This window comes from Oryx dammah, unplaced genomic scaffold (assembly GCF_014754425.2).
Source record: "Oryx dammah isolate SB20612 unplaced genomic scaffold, SCBI_Odam_1.1 HiC_scaffold_22, whole genome shotgun sequence".
NCBI classification, from domain to species: Eukaryota; Metazoa; Chordata; class Mammalia; order Artiodactyla; family Bovidae; genus Oryx; species Oryx dammah.
In genome coordinates, this window is record NW_024070206.1 from 51,381,701 (window position 1) to 51,407,921 (window position 26,221).

The 26,221-nt window shown below is 35.4% G+C and overlaps 1 protein-coding gene across 1 annotated transcript in view; it reads right to left on the bottom strand.

Annotated features, from left to right (window-relative positions):
• Positions 1-3,167: 3,167 nt before the first annotated feature.
• CDH19 (cadherin 19) overlaps positions 3,168-26,221 on the bottom strand; it is a 78,089-nt gene continuing 55,035 nt past the window's right edge. Inside the window, exons 9-12 of the mRNA XM_040264336.1 lie at positions 17,540-17,661; positions 12,172-12,286; positions 7,966-8,217; positions 3,168-4,794 (exon numbers count right to left, since the gene is read on the bottom strand). Coding sequence (XP_040120270.1) covers positions 4,301-4,794; positions 7,966-8,217; positions 12,172-12,286; positions 17,540-17,661 — 983 coding nt within the window. The 3' untranslated portion in view covers positions 3,168-4,300. The remainder of the gene's footprint in view (positions 4,795-7,965; positions 8,218-12,171; positions 12,287-17,539; positions 17,662-26,221) is intronic.

Consider the following 26,221-nt stretch of genomic DNA (forward strand, 5'->3'; position numbering starts at 1 on the left):
TACGCAGTTTTGTCTTGTCAAAGGGTAGGAACTGCATTTGGCCCAGTTCTTGCCCTCTCTCCCTGCCATTTCATACCAGGCAGCTTCCCATCCTCAGAGCTCTCTAGGAAAAGAAGACAACAACAAGTGCTAACAGGTCTGAAGGATCTAACCTGCGATTGAGATGCTAATCTCTAGTGTAATTGTGAAATTACAATTTCCTGGAGGAGGAGATAGATAATAGTCAGGTGATAGATGATAGATAGATATGTGGATGGAACGATGGTTGGATGGGTATGCAGATATAGAAGACAGACATAATTAGATATATAAAAAACCACATATGGGACTGGCCTGGCAGTACAGTGGTTAGGACTCTGGGCTTCCACTGCAAGGGGTGTGGGTTCAATCCTGGTCAGGTTGCTAAGATCCCACATGCTGCTCAGTGTGGCCAAAAAAAAAAAGAAAAAAGAACAAAAAGCTGCATAATCCTTTCCTACATTTCTCTCCCTAATGTGTCTCCCAACGTTTAGTGTCTTTGATACGTAATGCCTATTTATATCATAAAAAAGAACATGAAGCTACCTTGAAGGTTCTGTGTAGCCCTGAGAACTTAACAATACATTTGTTCCCAGATTGTTTTCTAACATGTGAAGCAGAATTGCCATGCATCACAAATGTTTTCCTGCACATCACACTTCATGGGAACTTATTCATATGATAATTTATACAGCAATCATCAAAGGATGTGTTTCGACCAAACAGGGTAACTGCCATTACCCCTCCCCACAACAGGAAGTGATATAATTAAGTACAAACAAGTTAAAATAACAAACTCATAATTTACAGAAAGATTTTGAAAATCTGGGATATTTTCAAAGTTCTGGGATATTATTTGTATCCCAGAACTACCCAGTGCCAATCTCATTTGACAAATACTTTAATTCCATATTAATATTCAACAAAATTAAGGCTGCTTCTATAATACATGACCAAGAAAAATAGATTGGAATTCATTACTGCGTTCATTCAAGAAATATTTATTGGTCACATACTGTGTTCCAGAAGCTATTTCAGACAAGAACAAGTGAAAAAGTCAGACAATTTTTTGCCCAATTAAGCTTTACATTGTAACAAAAGGATAAAGACAATAGCAAGTACCATATATACAATGAAATACCAAGTAACTGAGTGATCTGATGGAAAGAAAACAAAGCAAGGGACCCACATTTGGGGGAGAGTGGCCCAGTACGTCTTTCTGGGGACATCAGAATTGATCGTGGACTTGAATGAAGTGAGGGAATGAAAAATAGAAATGTTTGGAGAAAGGTTGCTTCAGGCCTTGAGTATGACATTGGTAGAGTGGAGAGCACACAGAAATAAGCAGAACACCAGATGATACACGACCTTGTATGTCAGGTCAGAAAGTTGACTTATATTTCAAATATGCTGTGAAGCCCTTGGGATTGTTCAGTGTTTGAAAAGAAAGGGATCTGTGCGTTCCAGCAGAGCCGTGTCAGCCTTGTGATGATGGGCTGTCATTTACTGAGCTCTTGCGTTTTGTCTGGTCCTGCACACTCTTCCTGTTTTGCTTATTCTTCATAACAATTGTGTGAAATAGGTAGATTGAACCTCACTTTAGCGATCACAACCTCAGACATGGAAAGATTATTCAGTTCGACAAAGTTCACACAGTTACCTAAATGAAAGTGAAATAATGCAAACTCAGATCTGACAGGCTCAAGCCATGGGCTTAGTGAACAAATATGCCTAATATTTTCTGATCCCTATAAAGGCTTTTAACATCTTCGTGTATCAACCACCAGTAGTTTAAGACTTAGGCATCAACCTCTAAGTTAATGAAGAGTGACATTTAAGTCTGTGTGTGTTAGTTGCTTAGTGGTGTCTAACTCTTTGCAACCCCATAGACTGTAGCCTATAAGGCCCTTCCATCCATGGGATTCTCCAGGCAAGAACACCGTAGTGCAGGTAATAATGTGAAGCTGTGCTATTTCATAAATAGCCACACTGATTTACCTTTATTAAAATTTACAAAAATGAGATCTTAATGTTATGTCTTTCGCTTGGGATACAGCTGTATTCTTGCAACACCTGTGTGACTAGAAAAAAAACTTAAATAGTTTTTGAAATATTACTGAGTATAATTTCTAGAAAATTGCAACTTATCTATTAAAATCTGATTGTATTTTTTATATATAATTTTAAAAGAACACTTTTTAGACTAACATATAGGTATCCATCCCTGAATCTCTTTTTCTATGTATGCTATGATTGACAATCTTATCATTAATTAAACCAGAATTTATGTTAACACATCTGCTTAATGCCACTGGACTCAAACATTAAACCTTATTGATGCAGATATTGCATCAATGTGCATTTTTCTAAGGTGTTCTTCCAAGTTGATAAGCTGTTTATAAGGCTTCCATCCATGACAGAACTAACTGTGAGCCCCAAAGAGTCTATTTTTTTTTCTAATCTATTTTCCATGGATTGCTTCACCTGCTATTTATCACACTTTCAATTTCTTTAACCAAGATTATATACACTATTTTCTAAATACAGGGAGCAGCCATTCATGGAATGATTCATGAAAATTTCCCTAACTATACTTTTTCAATTTTTATGTCAATATGATAGGAATGTAAATGTTCTCTCAACCCACACAGTTTCTTTTTTACTTGCAAGTTTTTGCTCTTCTGGAAGTTTCTTTTATTTACTGTTCTTACTTTTCCCTAGGTAAATAATGATATGCATGTACAAGGATTTACTACAGTTTATGTCCTCTCCAACTGCTTTTAATATCTTCCAAAATTGTTGTATTTCAAGTCTGATTTTCTCAGGCTTTTGTAAAATTATATGTGTTGCTGACACAAAATGATATGAATGATACCTGATTGATATTGATGAAAAAATTATCTTCTATTACATGGTTTGGATGTTTATATCTCAAAATACAGAGAGAGAGATTGTAGGTATTCAACTGTTCCAACTTCAGGTCAAAATTATTTGAAATATTTGATTTGAACATATATGATCAATTTGGTTCAGGTCAGTTTCAGGAACACATAGCAATTTTGAGCACACAGTATTCTCTACTTTCTGTTCAACCTGTGAATTTCTAATTTCACTTTGATTTGGATAGAACAAGAATCATTCTTACAAGGTTGATTAAAATCAGTGTTTTATTATCTTACTATCTAATGTTACCTTTAAGCTTTATGTCCAGCAGCTTAGCATATTTCCTCCATAATGTTACAATAAAAGTAACTATTGCACCTAATTTTATACTGAATAATAAAAAAATGACATAGAAGAATCAGTTACACTCTAAGCATCGATAAAAAAGGAAATGCTGAGAATTTTATCATTTTTATTTTATGCACAGTAAGAGCAGCACAGTTGATCATAATATTTAGGATAAATACTAATTCCAGTTTGAACCCAGTACTCCTTTCACTTACTTCTATCATTTTGGTAGCAATAAAATTAAAAATTAAAATGAAAAAATTTCACACAATTATTTTTAAAAAGTTTTAATTTAATCTTGAGGAAACATTGATATGTACTTTGTGATTGCATTGTGACATGATAAAGAAGTATTATGTATTTTGAATACATAAGAAAATAACTTATGAAAATCTCCTAAACATAGTCTATGCCTTTTTTCTATAAAGCTGTAATATCAAAAAGAATATAAATTTACACTATATCTTTGATTCATAAACAAATACCAAGCATCTGTCTAAATTTGAAAACAGTTTTAAAATGTGGTGTTGAAAACAATTTTAAAATATCAAACTGGAATGAATCATAGACTCAGTCATAAGCTTGCATATTCATAGAAAAGAGTTTTTCAAAGTTGTATATAACCACCCAGATTCTCCTATATGTTTTTCTCTGTAGAGTAGCAGGAAGTTAACACACAGAAACACTTTACTCTTACTTTGCAAGATTTACAATGTGAATAAATGAAATAAAATTAAGACGATTTAGTTCATTGCCCTTTTCACATTAAACAGTCAAAAATTTTTAGAATTTGTATTTGACATTAAAAAAAAAAAAAAGTCTGAAAGAGTATTTCAGGGGCCTGCTAGAGGGAGTCTGCAGTTAGCTTCACTTCCCTTATCTGCAGTCAGGGACGATATGGGATATTTACTCCAAGAAAATCAGAGAATAGTATAAGTTGCATCTCTTTCTTTTCCCAGGGATCTGAAGTAAACAACTTTTCACCAAGCGACTACCAGTTTGCCCAAACATACATTAGCATTTTTTAAAAAATATATTAATGAAAAAAGCCCTAATTCTTTGACTGCATAGAGGAACCAAACATGCACGCTAATCTTTTAAAGCGAGGTCCCAGTTCGGTAAGATAATCATAATTTTCATCGTGATCAGAGGCTGAGGAGTCTAAGGAGCTCAGAGATCCAGCTAAGGACCCTGTTCCCTCAAAAGCATAGGTCTGGAGGGAGTCGAAAGGTGGGGCACAGGGGTCAGTGTCAGCCTCTTCCAGCTTTTCTAGAATGAACTTCCTGAACACCGCACTGTCCGGGCCGACCTGCAGAGACTGCCTGTACAGGCTACGCATCTCCGCCCTGGCATGTCTGCGGGGGGGCTTGCGGCCCCGCATTACCGCGCTGCCTCGTAGCTGCGCAATGTCAAAGGCCTCCGTGTCCGCCTCTCCGCCACCTTCATCATCGTATCTGAATATATTCTCCCTGAATTCTTCACTTTTCTCAGGAAACAGCGTTTGTTTCCTCCGTTGTTTCAGACCGAGGTTCAGAAAAATAAACCCTATGAAACAAAGCGTATCAGAACATTAACGCAAATACAATATTATATATTATAAATATTAAGGCTTCATATTACGTCCATTATAAATATAATGCATGTTTATATTTGTATTACTATATTATAAATAAACAATAATGCCTAATAATATTATACTATATATTCATTCTATTTCTATTGAAACACATTATCAAATATTATTACATATATAATATTAATGCATACTATGATTATATATGTTATCTATTTACATTATAAAATATTGTTAAATATATGTTATTTATAATATTGCAAAGAGAGACATGACTTAGTGACTAAACAACAACAACAATTACTTATGTATTGTTAAACAATAAAAAAGCTTCCCCCCCAAAAAAAAAATAAGCTATAAATTCGTGCTTTTGTTACAAGCTCAAGACAAAAGCTTCAGTTTTCTGATTATAAAGCAAAGATATATTTGTCATTGAAAATTTACCAAAGGAACTTGCAGAAAGATAAGGCAGTATAGCAGTCTTAACTGGTTGATGATTTAGAGTGGAAAAACATCAGAGAAATATAGTGAACTTTATATGATGATCAATTTATGACAAAATTTTATTTTTTTTTCTTTATTGAAAATGGAACAAAGATGAGAAATAAGATTTTCCAATCTACGTGCCTCTGTCAATCTCAGGAGCCAGTGATCCGTGTTAGAGGAAGTTAAGCACACTGAGACAGTTTGATTTTTACCACTGAGACACATTCTGTGGCATAATTTCTTTCTAAGTTAGTATTTATTGACTACAAAGTCTGTACTAGTCATTTTTCTAAAAGTTCTACATATATTCATTGATTTGCTGTGATACCCATATTTTATTATAGTGCTCTAGTAAAGATGGTAAAAATGAAGTGCAGAGAGATTAAATCACATGCCTAGGGAAAAAAAAGCTGGCATTCAAAACCAGAAAGTTGGTTCACAATCTGTGCTTTGCTATACCATATTAATTTCAGAAATTCCAAACGTATCAGGCTTTTGAGTCATAACACTAGTATGTTCATATCAATCAATTGTATCAATATAAAATATTTTAAAAATTGTGTAGAAATAGAACAATTTCAGAATGCTTTTTAAAAAATTTTTGGAGAAAAGTGTGTGTGTGTTTCATGCATAATCAACCTTTACACAATTTCAGATCTTATGTATCTGTTCAGAATTTCATCTACAGGAACTGAAACAAACAGGAAGTAATGTTATTAATATTATCAAAAGAGAAATACATTAGGCAGTGTTTTAGGTAAATCTTACATTTAAATAAGTTGAAATAGTGTTCCTGAAATAAGCTCACTGTGCCTGAATCCAGGTACAGTAATTTAATAAAGCTGAGATATATGGTTGAAATAGAAAGGGAGCTAATAAATAATTTTTCAATCTATGAATTGAAGCACATATTCATGAAACTTTCACAGGAAACTTCTGACTATTGTTGAACCTGACATTCCACCTTTTCAATATGACTCATGCCCTTGACTGTGAGGTTGCCCTTGGTTTACTTGCAGGGTCTCGGGACTAGGTTTGGGTCTGTACCAGTGAGCAATTGTGTATTTGCAACCTGCAAACATCATACTGTTTCTACTGCTTCTTGCTTCTGATATCTAGTTATATAGCTCTAAATTCAGTTTTATGATAAAAGATCATCAAAAATAATCTGAAAAACTGAAGCTAGGTAGAAAAGAAGGGTAACTTTGGTAAAAGAGAAATGCATGGTTTTTAAAGCTTTGAGAAAGATGAGAAGAGTGAAAGCAAAGCAAATCCTGAAACATTTTGTATGTCAGTTTTAGTAGTGAGTTCGGGATTTCATAACCCATGGCTCATACAGTTGCTGTCAACATTCAATACAGTTGTGTTGGCTTTGATGTGAAGTTATGAGGGAAGCAACAGAAAGGTTTAGACTATATAGACTGGTATGTTAAGAAAAGGTAAAAGTTGTGCTTGATGCATAATGTGTAGTTTTGAAAGCCTAGCTAAAACATTTGGAGCCTCATTTGCCTCATCTATAAAATGACTATAACTTATTTCCTTGTAAAAACAACAGCAACCACAATAGCAAACAGACGAAAACAAGTGGAGCTATTTTACTGAGATTTCTTTCCTGTTTAACACTTTAAATAAGACTCTCTCTTTTACATGTTTAGAATGAAAACTATGTTTATTTTTAACTACAAAGCTAGCTTAAGCATAATTACCCATCACAAACAAGTGTTGTTGTTGTTGTTGTTGTTGTTGTTTTTAAAGCAGGAAACTTCCTGTTAGTTCCTCATGTTATATGCTGGAAAGTTGGAAACCCTGAGATATATGTGACCGACAGAACTATGTGTGTCCTGATCAGTTGGAATTTCCTTTTTTTTTTCTTTTTTGGAGTAGAGTTGATTTACAATATTGTGTTAGTTTTAAGAGTACAGCAATCAATTATGCATATGTACATATTTACTCTTTTTTAGACTTTTTCCCACATAGGCCAGTACAGAGTATTGACAAGTCCCCTGGACTCTACAGTAGATCCTTGTTACTTCTCGTTTACATTTTTTTTCATCCTAACATTTACTCCCCAATGCTCCTAGGCTTCAGTGTGCTGCAGTAAAGGGTTGGATGGAGGTGTGTTGTGGTTATGGAACCTCAGCACTTCATTTACTAGCTACATGACCCTTTGTAAATTAGGTAACTCTTTGACTTTCACTTTCTTCATCCGTACAATACAGGCGATAACAGTTGCTACTTCTTGAGGTTATCTTGAGGAGTAAACTGCAAAATTTCTGCAAATCACTTAAGACAGTCTCCTGGAATATAATAAGTGCATAACAGAAGTTGGCCATTATTATTACTAATTTTTATATTACTACATATGTTGCAGTGTGTGTGTCAAAACCACTCCTAAAAAGCCGTGCACATATGTACTCATATACTCATCAAATTCAAGAGTCATCGATTTTCAACTTGAAGTGCATATTCACTCTATTTTTCATTTACTCCACTTGACTTAAGAATTGTAACACATTCATAAGGGCAATTAAACACACACAAACAGGCACACACACATACACAAGTCCACATTATATCATTATAATGGGGTTAACTCTTTTTTATATGTATCATATTGTTGTCAATAAATGAATATAAGCTCAGTTCACATGACTTACCAAATATTATCATAATGCATATCAGCACAGCAGTTATGACTTCTGCCCTGAATCCCATGGAAAGCATAAAATCCTTATGACTGCAGGTCTGTGTGCTGTCAGCATCACCACAGTCACACACATGTATGGTAAGGGTGTTTGTACTTGTAAGCGATGGGATTCCATTGTCAGCAATTAGGATGAATATGTAGAAAACAGGCTCTTCTTGAAGGCTAAAACCAGTTCTATTGGTCACAACTACAGCTGTGTTATCTAAAACAAAAATCCACAGGCATAATTTTTTTTAATAATGCAAAAGAAATTCATAGCCACTAAGTGTAGAAGAGGCAGAAATGTAGAGACTAAATAATCTCAAATAAGAAAGAGTACATTTCTGATGAAAAAGAAAATTAAAAGATCAATTCAAAAAGTCATTACTGAGTTCGACTTTGCCTAAATCCCAATTACAAAATTAGATGAATTATATGAATCACTTCTATTTTTTTTTCTTTTGGTAAAGATAGGAAACATACATATGGAACACAGAAAAGAAATTGCTTTTTAATTAGCCATTGACAGTATATGGGGATACTAGCATTAAATGCATAAAGACACATCAGTTTCATTTGAATTAAATACTCATGACTCATTTTTCTAATAGAAACTCATTACTTTCACAAATAATATAAATACATGAGATTTTCAAAGTCACCTCTGTGTCACAGTAAGTAATCTCAAATAATGTATTTATTAATAAGGCAAAATAATTAATTTTACTTGGAGTTAAAATTTCTTTTAGAACATTTCATTTCACCTTGACATTATTAACCTATTTTCTACTTATATTTCAGAGAATCATTAAACCTTAATAATACTGATTAGTTCACTTAGCTAGAACGCTCAAATAGTTAACAAAAATAAATCATATGTACTTCAACATATTTAATTTTTTTTCTTGACTCCTCAAATATGCTAAATGGTCTTCTCCAGTGCAGTTTATTGTGTATCAGTCTATGATACACAATATGTTTCCCCCAGACACATTTTTTTCTTGTACTGGCATTCCTTGAAACATATTCTGTAGCAATCAAACAAATTTTAGAAGACACAAACAAATAAGAGGAGATAGATAAATGGAAGTCTTTGAAATAGATAAATGAAAATAAATAAAAGTCTTTTGAAATGTATGCCTACTTATCACTTTTCCCAAATCTCCTTTTAAAAACAAACTCTCCATCATGCTCTTGAAGTCTATAAACCTGTGATTTTATTCACTAGACAGATCAAACAGGTGAGAAAGTTTGTACTTTTTGGTATGTATTTTCTTAAATTACTTATAACCACAAATATTAAACCAATATTAAATTGTTCCCTTTATGTTTCAATATATTTATTTTGTCCCACTAATTTATTTTATATTAATATAAACAAATCTATATCTTATTTCTTATTTTGATGTGGCTTTTATTTTTTAATCTTAAATCTATTTGAGGGAATTTGACAAAGGCAAAGGGGAAAGAATGTGTCTGCATTTATCCTTCCATAAAAGATCTCCCCTTGACGGGAGCTTAAACTCAGGTGTAAGGAAGAACAGCTGCAGGTGTTTGATTATAGATGCCGAATAATGACTCCTACAGTGCTGCATATCTTTGTGACATGAAGCAAAATTAGAATAGAAACATATATGATGACAAAAAATATTTTACTGAAGGAAAAAAGAACACTGCAGCTTTGTACAAAGTTGATCTACTTCTGTATGGAAGGAAAAGGAACTCCGTCTCTCCATACGAAAACCTTTAGAAGATTTTGTTCTTAGGCGGATACAACCATTTTGTTTAGAAAGGAAAAGAACAGACTTTTCATATATTTATAGCTTCTAATTAATAATTCCAAATATCTTTCAATTAATCAAGTGACTATGAAAAGTGAAAGTTTAGTTGCTCAGTTCAGTTCAGTTCAGTCACTCAGTCGTGTCCGACTCTTGGCGACCCCATGAATCGCAGCACGCCAGGCCTCCCTGTCCATCACCAACTCCCAGAGTTCACTCAGATTCACGCCCATCAAGTCAGTGATGCCATCCAGCCATCTCATCCTCTGTCGTCCCCTTCTCCTCCTGCCCTCAATCCCTCCCAGCATCAGAGTCTTTTCCAATGAGTCAACTCTTCGCATGAGATGGCCAAAGTACTGGAGCTTCAGCTTTAGCATCATTCCTTCCAAAGAAATCCCAGGGCTGATCTCCTTCAGAATGGACTGGTTGGATCTCCTTGCAGTCCAAGGGACTGTCAAGAATCTTCTCCAACACCACAGTTCAAAAGCATCAATTCTTCAGCGCTCAGCCTTCTTCACAGTCCAACTCTCACATCCATACATGACGACAGGAAAAACCATAGCCTTGACTAGACGGACCTTAGTTGGCAAAGTAATGTCTCTGCTTTTGAATATGCTATCTAGGTTGGTCATAACTTTTCTTCCAAGGAGTAAGCATCTTTTAATTTCATGGCTGCAACCACCATCTGCAGTGATTTTGGAGCCCCCAAAAATAAAGCCTGACACTGTTTCCACTGTTTCCCCACTGATTTCCCATGAAGGGATGGGACTGGATGCCATGATCTTCATTTTCTGAATGTTGAGCTTTAAGCCAAGTTTTTCACTCTCCTCTTTCACTTTTATCAAGAGGCTTTTTAGCTCCTCTTCACTTTCTGCCATAAGGGTGGCGTCATCTGCATATCTGAGGTTATTGATATTTCTCCTGGCAATCTTGATTCCAGCTTGTGTTTCTTCCAGTCCAGAGTTTCTCATAATGTACTCTGCATAGCAGTTAAATAAGCAGGGTGACAATATACAGCCTTGACGTACTCCTTTTCCTATTTGGAACCAGTCTGTTGTTCCATGTCCAGTTCTAACTGTTGCTTCCTGACCTGCATACAGATTTCTCAAGAGACAGGTCAGGTGGTCTGGTATTCCCAACTCTCAGGATCTTCCACAGTTTATTGTGATGCACACAGTCAAAGGCTTTGGCATAGTCAATAAAGCAGAAATAGATGTTTTTCTGGAACTCTCTTGCTTTTTCCATGATCCAGCGGATGTTGGAAATTTGATCTCTGGTTCCTCTGCCTTTTCTAAATCCAGCTTGAACATCAGGAAATTCACGGTTCACGTGTTGCTTAAGCCTGGCTTGGAGAATTTTGAGCATTACTTTACTAGCATGTGAGATGAGTGCAATTGTGCAGTAGTTTCAGCATTTTTTGGCATTGCCTTTCTTGGAAATTGAATGAAAACTGACCTTTTCCAGTCCTGTGGCCACTGCTGACTTTTCCAAATTTGCTGGCATATTGAGTGTAGCACTTTCACAGATCATCTTGCAGGATTTGAAACAGCTCAACTGGAATTCCATCACCTCCACTAGCTTTGTTCGTAGTGATGCTTTCTAAGGCCCACTTGACTTCACATTGCAGGATGTCTGGCTCTAGATGAGTGATCACACCATTGTGATTATCTGGGTCATGAAGATCTTTTTTGTACAGTTCTTCTGTGTATTCTTGCCACCTCTTCTTAATATCTTCTGCTTCTGTTAGGTCCAGACCATTTCTGTCCTTTATTGAGCCCATCTTTGCATGAAATGTTCCCCTTGTATCTCTAATTTTCTTGACGATATCTCTAGTCTTTCCCATTCTGTTGTTTTCCTCTATTTCTTTGCATTGATCATTAGTTGCTCAGGTGTGTCCAGTTCTTTGGGACCCCAAGGACTATAGTCCTACAGGCTCCTCTGTCCATGAAATTCTCCAGACAAGAATACTGGAGTGAGTTGCCATTCACTTTTTCAGAGGATCTTCCCAACCCAGGACTGAACTCAAGTCACCCTCTTTGCAGGCAGATTCTTTACTGTCGGAGCTACCAGGGAAGTATATATAATTTTCTTTTCCAGATATGAAGACATGAGAGGAACTGCAATTATATTTTCAAGGTCATTCAGACTTTGCAAGGGCTTATAACCAATAATTACTTGAAGAAGTGCTTCCAATTTAAAGAAATCCAGTGGTAAATGAAGCTATTATTCCCAGAACGCTACTTTGGGTTTTGTTTCCCATTTCCATTGCCACTCCTTGAATAATTTCTCAACACTATCATATTGCAGGAACAGTATAAAAAGTAATGCTATGAATTTTCTTAAAATTAAACAAGATCTCAAAGAATGAACAGAAAGCTATTATAAATGAATGGCATTACCTTGATTATCTATGATTGCAAAACTCGAGTTATTTTCTTCCACAGATAGATTGAAATAAAAATGGTGATGTTCTATGGATTCATCTCTATCCACTGCACTGATGGTCTGAATCACCTAGGAAAAAAAATAGGGATAAGTTTTGATCATTCTCTTTATAATATTCTAATTATTATTTTAAATTATTATTAGCTTCTATTAAAATTGCTTTACCAAAATCATTATGGATATTCCAGAGGATATCTCAAAATTGGTGGAAAATATGAAAATATTTTCTGAGGTTAAAAACATGTTTACTTGCTCCTTTCAGAGGAAGTAAATGTTTTGATATTACATAGAAAGTAAATTCTTATTAATGGATGAGATGATTTCCATAAGCTAAGTTTGTCAGAAAACATCCTCCAATCCTTCCTGCCTGGATTTCTCCTTTCTGTCCTTTTCTCCTTCTCTCTCTTATCTGAATACTAACCATTACGATTTGCTGAAGTTAAATAGTTCCTGCACATATTGGAGACATAACTGTAATAAACATTATTGTCTTACTTGAGTATTTGTTAAACTAATGAGTTTATAAATTGATTTTAGGAATAGTGTATTTAAAGCTTAGGTGTGATGTACATGATTTCATTTCACCCAGAAGATTAGAGCAAAAGTATTCCATGTCAAGTAAATTCCTCTCTCTATCTCAGATTATAAAAAAGTGAAATAATGCAACTAGGAACAAATCAGTTCACAATTAGTCCTTTGCTTTCAATATGTGAAAGTGTCAGTCAAGTAGTTAATTATTGTCAAAAAAGAGATGTGCTGTCAAGATCAAATAGTGAGACTGTGATTAATTCTGGAAATTAAAGTAAATTGACTAGAGAAGTTATTGTTTTGAATTTTCTAGAATTAAATTGCTTTTAACAATGTGTCAAACAAAAATATCCTTAGTTGCAAGATGACAGATATGATTTAAATCTTATATTTCAAAGTATATCTCTACACATGCATGAAGAACCTTGTGAAACTAATGCAGTTTGTACATTATTTCTCTACATTGATTTATCTTTTGCCTTACAACACTTTCCTAATTAAATCACAATCATGGAGTGTTAATTAAATAATCTAGTAAAATAAAACATTTTTATTCAATCCATGCCTACATAATAAATGTGCATTGTATCAGGATAATGCTTTTGAGTTATTACAAGATTTTGTATAGCCAAGATGAAGGTTATGGGCTTGGAAGTCTAATATTCTGAATTCTGTCTTTCCCACTTAATGTTCTAAGTTTAAAATTTGGAGAAATATTTATTTATTTATTGGCCACACTGCACAGCAAGTGGGTCTTGGTTCCCGGGATGGTGGCACTAACAGTAAAGAATCCACCTGTCATTGCAGAAGATGTAAGAAACACGGGTTTGATCCCTGAGTTGGGATGATCCCCTGGAGGAGAGCGTGGCAACCCACTCCAGTATTCTTGCCTAGAGAATCCCATGGACAGAGGAGCCTGGTAGGCTATAGTCCATAGGATCAAAAAGAGTAGGACATGACTGAAGCGACTTAGCATGCATGCACGCCATGGATCAGATCTGTGCCCTCGGCAATGGAAGCCCAAATTCTTAACCACTGGAGCGCCAACTGGTTCACTTTGCTGTATATCTGAAACTAACACAACACTGTAAATCAACTATACTCAATATTTTTTTTAATATGGAGATATAAATTTTTAGGATTACTTTTATTTATTTTTAGGATACACATTTAGTATTCAAAAAGGTTGTGAACATCTGTTCTAAAGGTCAAAGTGCTAATCAAATAATAGAGCTACAAGAAAATTGAGTCTGCAGTCTGTTTTCTTTCTTTGTTTAGAATGTTTTTAAGGAAAAAATACTGAGAAGCTCATGATATCTTAACATTTTGATAGTAGACAAAGGCAGAACTACTGTTTCAAAAAAAAGTTTTCACAAAATTTATTAGATGTATTTAAATTACATTAAATGTTATGTTTTGCCATTAACTTGTATAGATGTACACTTATCCTGTTAAAAATGAAATAGTTTTGATTTTATCTCAATATATATTTTCTCATTTTCCTTTGATAAATTACTTTTGTAATTTTTAATAAAACTCTTTATAAAAGTTCACAGAAAATCATCACATGTAAATTTAAACTATGAATGTATATAATGAATATCCCAAAGGTATCCATTTAACAAATGTTTCATTGGCATTTGGAACATGCCAAGTCATCTCAGGTCTGGGTGTCCCATGGTGGCTGGGGCCAAGAGTGTCTCTATCACCACTGTTTACATTCCAGTAGAATAGATGTAGAAATTTTCTCTGATTATTTGGACTTACAGCCATTAACTATAAGAGAAAGAACTGGCATAAAGATCTAGAAGTCATTTGCATACGAACTGTAACTGAGACATTTTGTGGATTAACAGAAAGAGTGAGTCTGAAAAAAAATAAAAGGTAAGGCACAGGAGAAAGAAAGGAAGATGAAGAGAAAACCAGGGGTTACACTGTGGGGTCATAGAAATTTAGGCAAGAGAAAATTTTTACATGGAGACAATGTAACTGTCTTTACGTTAGACTGTGTATTGGTATGAAGGAATCTAAAAATTACTGCTATTCTACTTTACTTCTGGAAAAGGTATTTGGTATCAGTCAAGATAATCGGAATCGTTGTTTTGAAAAATGATAACTATTTACACCAAACAGAAAAGGCAAATTGCCCTAATGTCAGCTCATTTATTATATTCATATTTTGCAACCCCCTGAAAAGTTTTATTCTTCTTCTCCACCCCATCCTGGCCATTTGCACATAAGGAACAGAAATAAAACTTCTGCTTAGCCACATAGGTCATTAAGGGAGTGTCTGATTTCCTTTAGAAGAGAGTGCACTGTTCTGGCATTTTGGTTTCCTACAGTGATTGTATTATCTACCCAAAGCAGATAGATACAGGAGACCTTTTAACACAACATTTTGTCCAGCTGTCTGAGCCTGTGGGAAATGAAACAAGAGTGATTTTCATAGTATGAGAAAATACATAAAATATTTCCCTATATTTTTATTACATGCGAAAATCATCATATTCTGTCAAATAAACGTTAAAATTAATTTTACCTCTTTCTCTTCTACATTTTAAAAACTTTGTGGCGAAAGCACTTAAAATGAGATCCACCCTCTTAACACATTTTTAACCATAGTGACAATGTCACAGGCTTATTCACCCAGCTTAATGGAAATATTACACATGTTGAAGAGCACCCTCCTCTTCCTCTCTTTTTTTTAATGCTTTCAGAAAAATTAAACTTCTATCTTATTTGTCAGCACTTTACTCACTTTACTAGATAATCTTATGTTCTCAAATATATTTTCTTTGTTTTGGTAACTCTGTTTTGTATGAATTATATGTATTATTGTATGGACCTAAGCTTCAGAACACTATGAATTAATAGTATGGGAAGCAGAGATTTTATTCTCATTATTATTTTAAAAAATACTACCAAATGTATTTCAGTATTAAGGGAGATTTTGACTATTAGACTGAGTACCAGTTATATCATTTCATTCTTACTTTCAAATATTTTCTGCCACTCTGTAGGTTGTCTTTTTAATTCTTTTAACAGGGATTTTCACTGGCTTAATTTTGATTACATTAAATTAATACATGTTTTCTCTTATGGATTGGTATTTTGGTATTATATTTAAGAACACTTTGCCTAGCCATAACATAATGTTTTCTCCTCTGCTTGTCTCTAGTTCTAGGTTTATGTTTAAATCTATGACACATTATAAAATAATCTTTGTATAAAGTATGAGGTTTAGATGGAGTTTTCCATTTCCTCCCTGTTTTGTTCTTATCCATTTGTTACAGCAAAATTTGTTGAAAAGACTGGAGAATTTTAATATATTTATGTATCATCTTCCCAATACTGTTTATATCATTCAGATTTTCAAATTATTAGATCACACAAATATCATATTACAAAACAGAGATTTAATTTTTATAATTTACCCAATTTTTCTTTCTTTTTCTTGATATGCATACTGAAAGGTATCATTTCATTCTCTTTCAAACAATAATTTCAAAATAAAATAATCTGATAAATTAAAAAGTATTAACTTACTTTAAGAAAGGAAAATGAAATTTATTGAGTTATTGCTTCTGAGATATTTTATAAAAACAACATAATATATTTCAAACCAACCAGAATATATCAAGAATCTAAGTAAAAAAACCTCCAATAAAAACAAAACTAATACCAGTAATACATTTATATTGGTTTTTGTAACCTTCAATTTTTGTTTTATAGTTTTGTCAGTACTTGATTCTTTTTTTTTTTTTTTTGATGCTTTCGAATTGTGTTGTTAGAGAAGACTCTTGAGAGTTCTTTGAACAGTCAGGAGATCAGACTTGTCAATCCTAAAGGAAATCAACCCTGAATATTCATTGGAAGAACTGATGCTGAAACTGAAGCTCCAATATTTTGGCCACCTGATATGAAGAGCTGATTCATGAGAAAAGAACCGGATGCTAGGAAAGATTGAGGGCAAGAAGAGAAGGGGAAAGCAGGATGAAATGGTTGGATGGCATCACTGACATAGTGGACAGGAGTTGGAGCAAACTCAGGGAGACAGTGAAAGACAAGGAAGCCTGGCGTGCTGCAGTTCATGGAGTGGCAGAGAGGCTGACACGACTTAGAGACTAAACAACTGCAATACTTATTCAGTATTTTAAAAAGTAGGTTTTTCTTTTTTTAATGTTTTATGAGATTTAATAGGATAACTAAAAAATGTAAAGTTATTGTGTATTGGAACCGAGATACTCAAAGGAGAATCTAATTTAAACTCTACATTTTACAAATGTAAAAAGGTAAGCCCCATATAAGAAAATGTGTGAAAAAATTGTGAAGTAATGATAATGTATTTCAAAATGAGTATGCTTTCTTGTCTTTATATATTTAATAATTCATTTCAAATTGAATTTCATCTGTTGATGTCTGATGTATTTTATATATCATTTTATCTTTATTTGCATGATGGATGGAATAATAAAAATTAATTAAAATTATTTACAGAATCACAAAAAATAATTTCTTTATTGTCAAAGTACAAATGATTTGCTATTAAATTCTAAGGGTTAGGAGATCTTTCAAACGTGAAGAATTTGGAAATAGAAAATTTGAAGTTTACATATTTTTTGAAAGAAAGAAATTTAAATCATACATAACTTACATTAAAGCCTATAATTAATATAGCTAAATAAAGGTTATTTTTATTAATATCATTTCAAAGATGGAGGAATACATAGAAAATGCTATTCTGTATAATACAAAGTACTGTTTAGACATTGACGATTTATGATGGATTCTTACCTGACCAGCGACTGCATTTTCACAAACGTAAGTCTCATAGTATTCGGAAAACTCAGGAGCATGATCATTGATATTGAGAACTTGTACATAGACAGAGACTGAAGAAATCTGTGCTATATTGTCTGCAAATTGAGTAAACAGAATGAAAATAAAGAATAATGCAGTTGTTAGAGGTAACATGGTCATGAAAATTGCATTAGAGTCTATGTGGTATATTTTTATTTCACATGAATAAAAGCCAAAGACAGGATCATTATATATTTCCTATACAACAATATAGCTTACAAAAAATGTTCTCAGAACATTCAGCTCAATCAGTGTTTACCGGGTGCCTTGTACCTGCCGTGGACTGTAGGAAGCTGATGAGGAAAGGAAGTAAAAGTAAAGAAGATAGTCAGGTATATGAACATTTTTTTTTTAATCCAGGAACTGTCAAACATATTTGTATTATCCCTGGCCTCTGCTAACTAAATGCCAGTAGCATTGTCCACTCTAGTTGTGAATATCTAAATTGTCTTCAGAGGTGGTCTGAAAGAAAGTGCTAGTCACACAGTCGTGTCTGACTTTTTGTGACCCCATGGACTGTAGCCTGCCAGGGTCCTCTGTCCATGGGATTCTCCAGGCAAGAATACTGAAGTGGGTTGCCATTCCTTTCTCCAGGGGATCTTCCTGACCTATGGATGGAACCCGGGTCTCCTGCATTACAGGCAGATTTTTTACCAACTGAGCCATCAGGCAATGGTATTGCATATTTGTATATCATTATCTTAAATCTTTCTTTGTTCATTTAAAAAGCCACTGGAAGGTACATACATTGAAGAGTGGGGAGGAGTTTCTTTTGTCTCAGTGTCTTTATATTTGAAGTTGTAACATGTAAAGGCAAAGAACAATTTAAAAAAAGAGAGAGAATTAGTTCTGTTGAAAATTAAGGGAAAAGTCTTTCCTTCCTTCCCCTTCATAGAGTATTTACTTTAGAAAAGCTTATAAATTATTTTTCTATCTATCTCTTTGAAATGTATGTTAACCTTTTAAAACTGAGACAAATCTCTTGCCAACTTTACAACCCAAGCTTGTCTTTTTTCGGTGGTGGGAGCCAATTCTTTGGAATGTAATTTATCATCAAGGAAGATATTAATAGCATATTTTCTCCCATTTTCTATGGGAGGGTAGGCACCTAACTTCAGCAAAAACCTTGACCAAGATACAAAAGTATTTCTTGTCATAAACGTATAAAAAGTTTAGTTTTCATATGAATAAAGCAAACAGAAATGGTCACTCCAACTACTTAGTGGACTTAGGATAAACTGTGTGACACGTGTGGTGCTAAGTGCTCCTACTTTAATACCAGTAATTGTTCATCTGGGCTTCCTGGTGGCTCAGTGGTAAAGAATCTGCCTGCAAGGCAGGACACCCAAGCTCGATCCCTGGGTCTGAAGGTCACCTCGAGAAGGGAATGGCTACCCACTCCATTATCTTGAGATGTGCCTGCAGCAGATCCTGTTTGGTTGACTATGTTAAAGGCCTGAGGTTTCTTTCTGACTTGGCAGTTTCTTTCCAACTATGATGCACATCAAATTCTGGTTTAATGCTTTTTAATTATAAAACTGTTCATATCTGTTTCACCTTGGGAAGAGATTTTCCAGGTTGGGATGAGACTTTTAATTATTTTAACCAATACATAATCAATTAGTTAAAATTAAAACTTGTGGAGTGTTTATTGCATATAAAAGAAACCCATGACCTTTAGGAAATACATAAACCACTAAGAATTACTATTTGGTGACTCTATTGTACTATTTTCAGGATCAAATAGATTAAAAACATTAAAATATGAAAAGATATTTCTGGAAATTTCAAGATGAAATTATTCAAAACTTAAAATTCATATTTTACGGTTTAACTATACATCGCTGTAGAACAACTTCCTGCCTAAGTAAAATGAAAAAAGTATATGTTACAAAAAAATTTAAGAAAATTAGTTTAAAAAATCATTTAAAATCTTTATCATTTTTTTTTCCTGAAAAAGCTATTTAAAATTAAGTTCAGGAATCAGAGAGGATGGAGGAAGAGTAAGATGGGGAGATCACCAGCCTCCCCCCAAATACATCAAAAACTCATCAAGATATGGAACAACTCCTACAAAGCAACCTCTAGGTGACAGTAGAAGACCCCAGGCCTCCCGGAGACAGGCTAAGCTCTCTGAAATGAGGTCGGAGAAAAGAGGGAGACTTAAAAAGGGGAATTTCTGGGCAGGAACTTGTGCCCCAGGGGAAGGAGGGAGACCTGAAACAGGAGTTCCCATGCACTGGGAATCTCCCTCCTGGGCGGGCCCAAGGGGGAGCTGCGGAGTCTTGGAAAGTCAGGCAAAGCAGGGACTTGGAGGGCAGTAGACATAGTAAGCTGTACTTCTCAGCCCATTAACAGGTCATGGGCTGTGACCCCAAACAGACGGGTGGGCTCAGGGGAACCGAGAGTGGTGCAGCAGACAAACCCAGCCAGCGCACACAACCCTTGCAGTACAGAGGGCGGGCCAGGTAGCAGGTGCACAAACACGAGGTGCCGACAGAGGGGAGGCAGGGCACACAACCTCCCAGCACAGCCTTAAGAAGAACAAATAACCCCCCGCGACAAAAAGTGCAGGCAGTGAGAGGAAACAAGTGCACATAAACCCCGCGTCGTAGAGGGTGGGCGCAGGGAGCCGAAACAAGTCCACACTAACCCAGTGACGCAGAGTGGACGCCCAGGGATCTGAGGCAAGTCTACACAAGCCCCGTGACGCAGAGTGCAAGCCCAGGGAGCTGAGACAAGGGCACACAATGCCCGCGATGCAGAAGGTGGACCTCGGAAACTGAGAGTCAAGTGCACACAGCCCTGCGACACAGCGGGGTGAGGTCAGGAAGGTGAGGGAAGCCCACACAAATCGCCAGGACGCAGAAGGACCCACACAAACACCTACCTAGCAAGCTTCGGCCAAAAGCGCAGGGAGGTACAGGGGAACAGAAGCACCGGCAATGATCCCAGGTATAAGTAGGGGACTGGTGGCTCTGCAGTTATGCTGAGGGCCACTTTCAAGCAGCTACGGAAATAGACGCGCCTAACCTAGATAGCATATTGAAGAGCAGAGACATTACTTTGCCAACAGAGGTCCGTCTAGTCAAGGCTATGGTTTTTCCTGTCGTCATGTATGGATGTGAGAGCTGGCCTGTGAAGAAGGCTGAGTGCCGAAGAACTGATGCATTTGAAGTGTGGTGTTGGAGAAGACACTTGAGAGTCCCTTGGACTGCAAGGAGATCCAACCAGTCCATTCTGAAGGAGATCAGCCCTGGGATTTCTTTGGAAGGAATGATGCTAAAGCTGAAGCTCCAATACCTTGGCCACCTCATGCTAAGAGTTGACTCATTGGAAAAGCCTCTGATGCTGGGAGGGATTGGGGGCAGGAGGAAAAGGGGACAACCGAGGATGAGATGGCTGGATGGCATCACTGACTCGATGGACATGAGTCTGAGTGAACTCCAGGAGTTGGTGATGGACAGGGAGGCCTGGCGTGCTGCGATTCATGGGGTCACAAAGAGTAGGACACGACTGAGCGACTGAACTGAACTGAACACCTTGAAAGGTACAACTGCCCAAAGGCATACTGAACCCACAGACACTCGGAAACCTACTCCTGGACACTGCACTGCCCTTTAGAGAGGTGAGATCCAGTTCCGTCCACCAGAACACAGACACAAGCTCCGCCCACCAGGAAAAGATGACAGAACACTATCCCAGCCCCATCCACAGGGGCAGACTCCACAGCCAAGAGCTACGATCCTGAAAATCCTTTATTTATTTTTTCCTGTTTCATGTTTTTTCTTTCTTTTTCTTTCTTTCTCTTATAAATCACAGTTTATTCCACCAACATAGCTCCATCTTCACACTAGCATTTAGTGATGCTGTGGAGTTTTCCTCTTTGTTTTTCTTGTTATATAAAAAAATAATCATTATAAGTTTCTTTCTTCTTATAAATCACACTACTTATTGCCCAACATATTTCCACCATAACATTAGCTTTCTGTGGTGCTACGGAGTTTTCTTCTTTCTCTTGTTAAAAAAAATCATTTTAAGTTTTTTTTCTCTTTTTTTCTTATAAATCACACGGTTTATTCCCCCTACATAGTTCCACCTCAATATTAGCCTTTTGCAGTGCTGTGGAGTTTTCTTCTTTGTGTTTCTTGTCAAAAAAAATGCAAGGAAAGCATTCATTTTAGGTTGTTTCTTTTTTCTCCTTCTCACTTTTTTTTCCCCTTGATGAATATTTTTGGATTTTGTTTTGGATATATTCAACTGCTTTTCCTACTGTGCTTTACCAGCTGTAGCTATTTGTAAATATATATAAATCTTTTCCACACACATCTATTAATTTTTGTTTTTCTATTTTTTCTCCCTCTTTTAAAAAAAATTTTTAATCCTCTTCTCCACCCCTTTCTTTTCTTTTTTCCCTCCCTTCTCCTCTTTCTTTTCTCTCTTTTTATTCTCCCTTTTTTCCATCACTCTTTCTTTGACCACATAAGTTAAACTGTTGAGTTCTCTATGCTATATTCCCCAGTTGGCCTTCTGCTCATACTCAGATTTCCAGATTGAGCATTAGCTAACTCTTCTTTCAATTGGTTGATATCACCACTGGTTTCCCTTGCTCACCAAGTCAATCTCCCTCTTTTCTTTAGAATGCTTTGATTATAACTGTATGTGTGGAAGTGTGTGTGTATATGTCCCAATGTTTCTGTAATTACTTACTTGACCTTCTCCCACTAGAACACAGCCACAAGTCACCCCCAACAAGAAATCAACACAAACCATGCAGCCAACATTTCCTTCCAAGGGCAAAAATCAAAAGGAAGAAGTAATATAATCCTCTAAAGGCTGGGAAAAGGAGACCTCAAGTGGAGCAATTAAAAAAAGAAAAAGAAGATAAAGAGGCAGAGAAATACAACACAAAGGAAAGAGTAAGGTTGAAACTCACAAGACCAAATAAACAAAGAGGAAACAAATCTCCCTGAAAGAGAATTCATAATAATGATAGTAAAGATGCTCTTAAGACTTGAAAATAGAATGGAGAAAATGCAAGAAGCATTTAACACAGTTAACACAATCACCAAGGACACAGAAGAAATAAAGAATAAGAAAACAGAGATAAATAACACAGTTATTGAAATTAAAAATATTCTAGTAGTTAGTAGTTTGTCACTCAGTCGTGGACTGTAGCCTACCAGGCTCTCTGTGACCCCATGGACTGCAACCTACCAGGCTCCTCCCTCCATGGGATTCTCCAGGCAAGAGTACTGGAGTGGGTTGCCATTTCCAGAATAACTGAGGAAGAGGAATGGATAAGCGCACTGGAGAATAGAATGGCAGAAATAATTGCTGAAGAGCAGAATAAAGGGAAAGGAATGAAAAGAATTGAGAAAAGCCTCAGAGACCTTTGGGACAATATTAAATGTGCCAATATTTGAATTATAGGTGTCCTAGAGGAAGAAGAAAAAAAGAAAGGCATTGAGAAAAGTTTTGAAGAAATTATAGTTGAAAACTTCCCCAACACAGGAAAGGAAATAGTCAATCAAATCCAAAAAGCACAGAGAGTCTCCTACAGGTTAAACCCAAGGAGAAACTCATCAAGACACATATTCATCAAGCTAACAGAGATTAAGCAGACTGAATATTAAAAGCAGCAAGGGAAAACCCATATGATTAACAGAAGATCTTTCAGCAGAAACTCAACAGGCCAGATGGGATTTGCAGGATATATTTAAAGTACTTAAAGAGAAAAACCTACAACCATAATTACTATACCCAGCAAAGGTCTCATTCAAAATTTATGGAGAAATCAAAAGCTTTATGGACAAGCAGAAATTAAGAGAATTCAGCACCACCAAATCAGCCTTACAACAAATACTAAAGGGATTTACATAGCCAGTAAACAAAAGAGAAAGGAAAAACCTACAAAAACAAACCCAAAACAATCAAAAAATACCAATAGGCACATATGTATCAATAATTACATTAAATGTAAATGGATCAAATGCACCAAAGAAAAGATACAGACTAACTGAATGGATACAAAAACAAGACCCATACATATGCTGCCTACAGGAGACCCACTTCAGACCTAGAGACACATACAGATTGAAAGTCAAAGAATGAGAAAAGATATTCCATGAGAATGGAAACCAAAAGAAAGCTGGAGTGACAATCCATATTTCAGACAAAACAGACTTTATAGCATAAGAGACAAAGAAGGACACTACATAATGATCAAGGGATTACTCCAAGAAGAAGACATAACAATTGTAAATGTCTTTGCAACCAACTTAGGAGCACCTCAATACATAAAGTAAACAGTAACAGGCATAAGAGAAACTGACAGCAACACAATAATAGTGAGGGAACTTAAACACTCCACTGTCGTCAATGGACAGATCATCAAAACGTAGAATCAATGACGAAACACAAGCCTTAAATGAAACATTAGACCAAATGGACCTAATTGATAGCTTCAAGACTTTCCATCTAAATGCAGAATAATACACTTTCTTCTCAAGTGCACATGGAACATTCTCCAGGATAGGCCACATCTTGGGCCACAAATCAAGCCTTGGTAAATTTAAGAAAATTGAAATTGTGTCAAGTATCTTTTCAGACTACAACACTATGAGACTAGATATCAACTACAGGAATGAAACAGCAAAAAATACAAACTCATGGAGATTAAATAATACATTACTAAATAACAAAGAAGTTACTGAAGAAATAAAAAAAAGTAATCAAAAGATTCCTAGAAACAAATGACAAAGAAAATACGATGACCCAAAACCTAAGGGACTCACCAAAGCAGTTCTAAGAGCAAGGTTTATAGCGATACAATCATATCTCAAGAATCAGGAAAAGCATTGAATAGACAGCATACTCTACATCTAAACCAGCTGGAAAACGAAGAACACAAAACCCCCCAAGTCAGCAGAATGAAGGAGATCATAAAAATCAGAGCATAAATAAATGAAAGAGAAATGAAGGAAACAATGGAAAAGATTAATAAAACTAAAAGCTGGTTCTTTGAGAAGATTAATAAAATTGACAAAGCACTAGCCAGATTCATCAAGAAAAAAAGGGAGAAAAATTAAATCAATAAAATGAAAAAGGAGAGGTTACAACAGACAACACAGAAATATAAAGTATCAGAAGAGAATATTATGAATAACTATATGCTAACAAAATGGACAACCTAGAGGAAATCTACAGATACTTAGAAAAAAATCAGCCTCCCAAGACTGAGCCAGGAAGAAATAGAAATTTTGAACAGCCTAATTACAAACATTGAACTTGAAACAGTGATAAAAAATCTCCCCTAAAACAAAAGCGCAGAGCCAGTTTGCTTCACAGGGGAATTCTATCAAACATTCAGAGAAGAGCTAGTGCCTATTTTTCTGAAACTCTTCCAAAAAATTGCAGAGGAAGGAACACTTCCAAACTCATTCTACGAGGCCATAATCCCTGATACCAAAACCAGGAAAAGACAACAATGAAAAAGAAAATTACAGACCACTATCTCTCATGAACATAGATGCAAAAATCCTTAGCAAAATTCTAGCAAACAGAATCCAACAACACATCAAAAAGTTCATGTGCTGTTTTCAAGTTGGGTTTATTCCAGGGAGGCAGGGATTCTTCAGTATACACAAATCAATCAACGTGATACAACATAACATGAAGTTGAAAGATTAAAAACCATATGATCATCTCGATAGCTGAAGAAAGGCCTTCAACAAAATCCAGCATCGATTTATAATAAAAACACTTCAAAAATGGGCACAGAAGGAACGTACTTCAACATAGTAAATGCCATAAATGCAAAGCCCACAGCAAACATTCTCAACGGTGAAAACTAAGAGCTTTCCCTCTAAGATCAGGAACAAGACACTGTCACCACCATCATTCAACATAGTTTTGGAAGTCCTAGCTACAGCAATTAGGGAAGAAAAAGAAATGAAAGGAATCCAGATCAGAAAAGAAGTAAAACTCTATTTGCAGATGACAAGATACTAAACATAGAAAACCCAAAAGAAAGTATCAGAAAATTAATAGAGCTAATCAGTGAATTCAGTAAAGTTGTGGATTACAAGGTCAATACACATAAATCACTTACACTCCTATATACTAACAGTGAAAATTTATAAAGAGAAATTAAGTAATCAATACTATTCACCATTGCAACAAAAAGAATAAAATATCTAGGAATAAACCTATCTAAGGAAACAAAAGACCTGTATACGGAAAACTGCAAGAGACTGATGAAAGAAATAAAAGACAACATAAACAGATGAAAAGATATTCCATGTTTCTAGGTGGGAAGAATCAATATTGTGAAAATGACTATACTACCAAATGCAATCTACAGGTTCAATGCAATGCCTATCAAATTACCAAAGGCTTTTTTCACAGAACTAGAACAAAAAATTTCACAATTCATATGGAAACAAAAAAGACCCCAGATAACCAAAGCAGTCTTGAGAAAGAAGAATGGAGCTGGAGGAATCAAACTTCCTGACTTCAGACTACTACAAAGCTGCAGTCATCAAGACAATATGGTACTGGCACAAAAGCAGAAATATAGACCAATGGAACAAGATAGAGAACCCAGAGATAAAC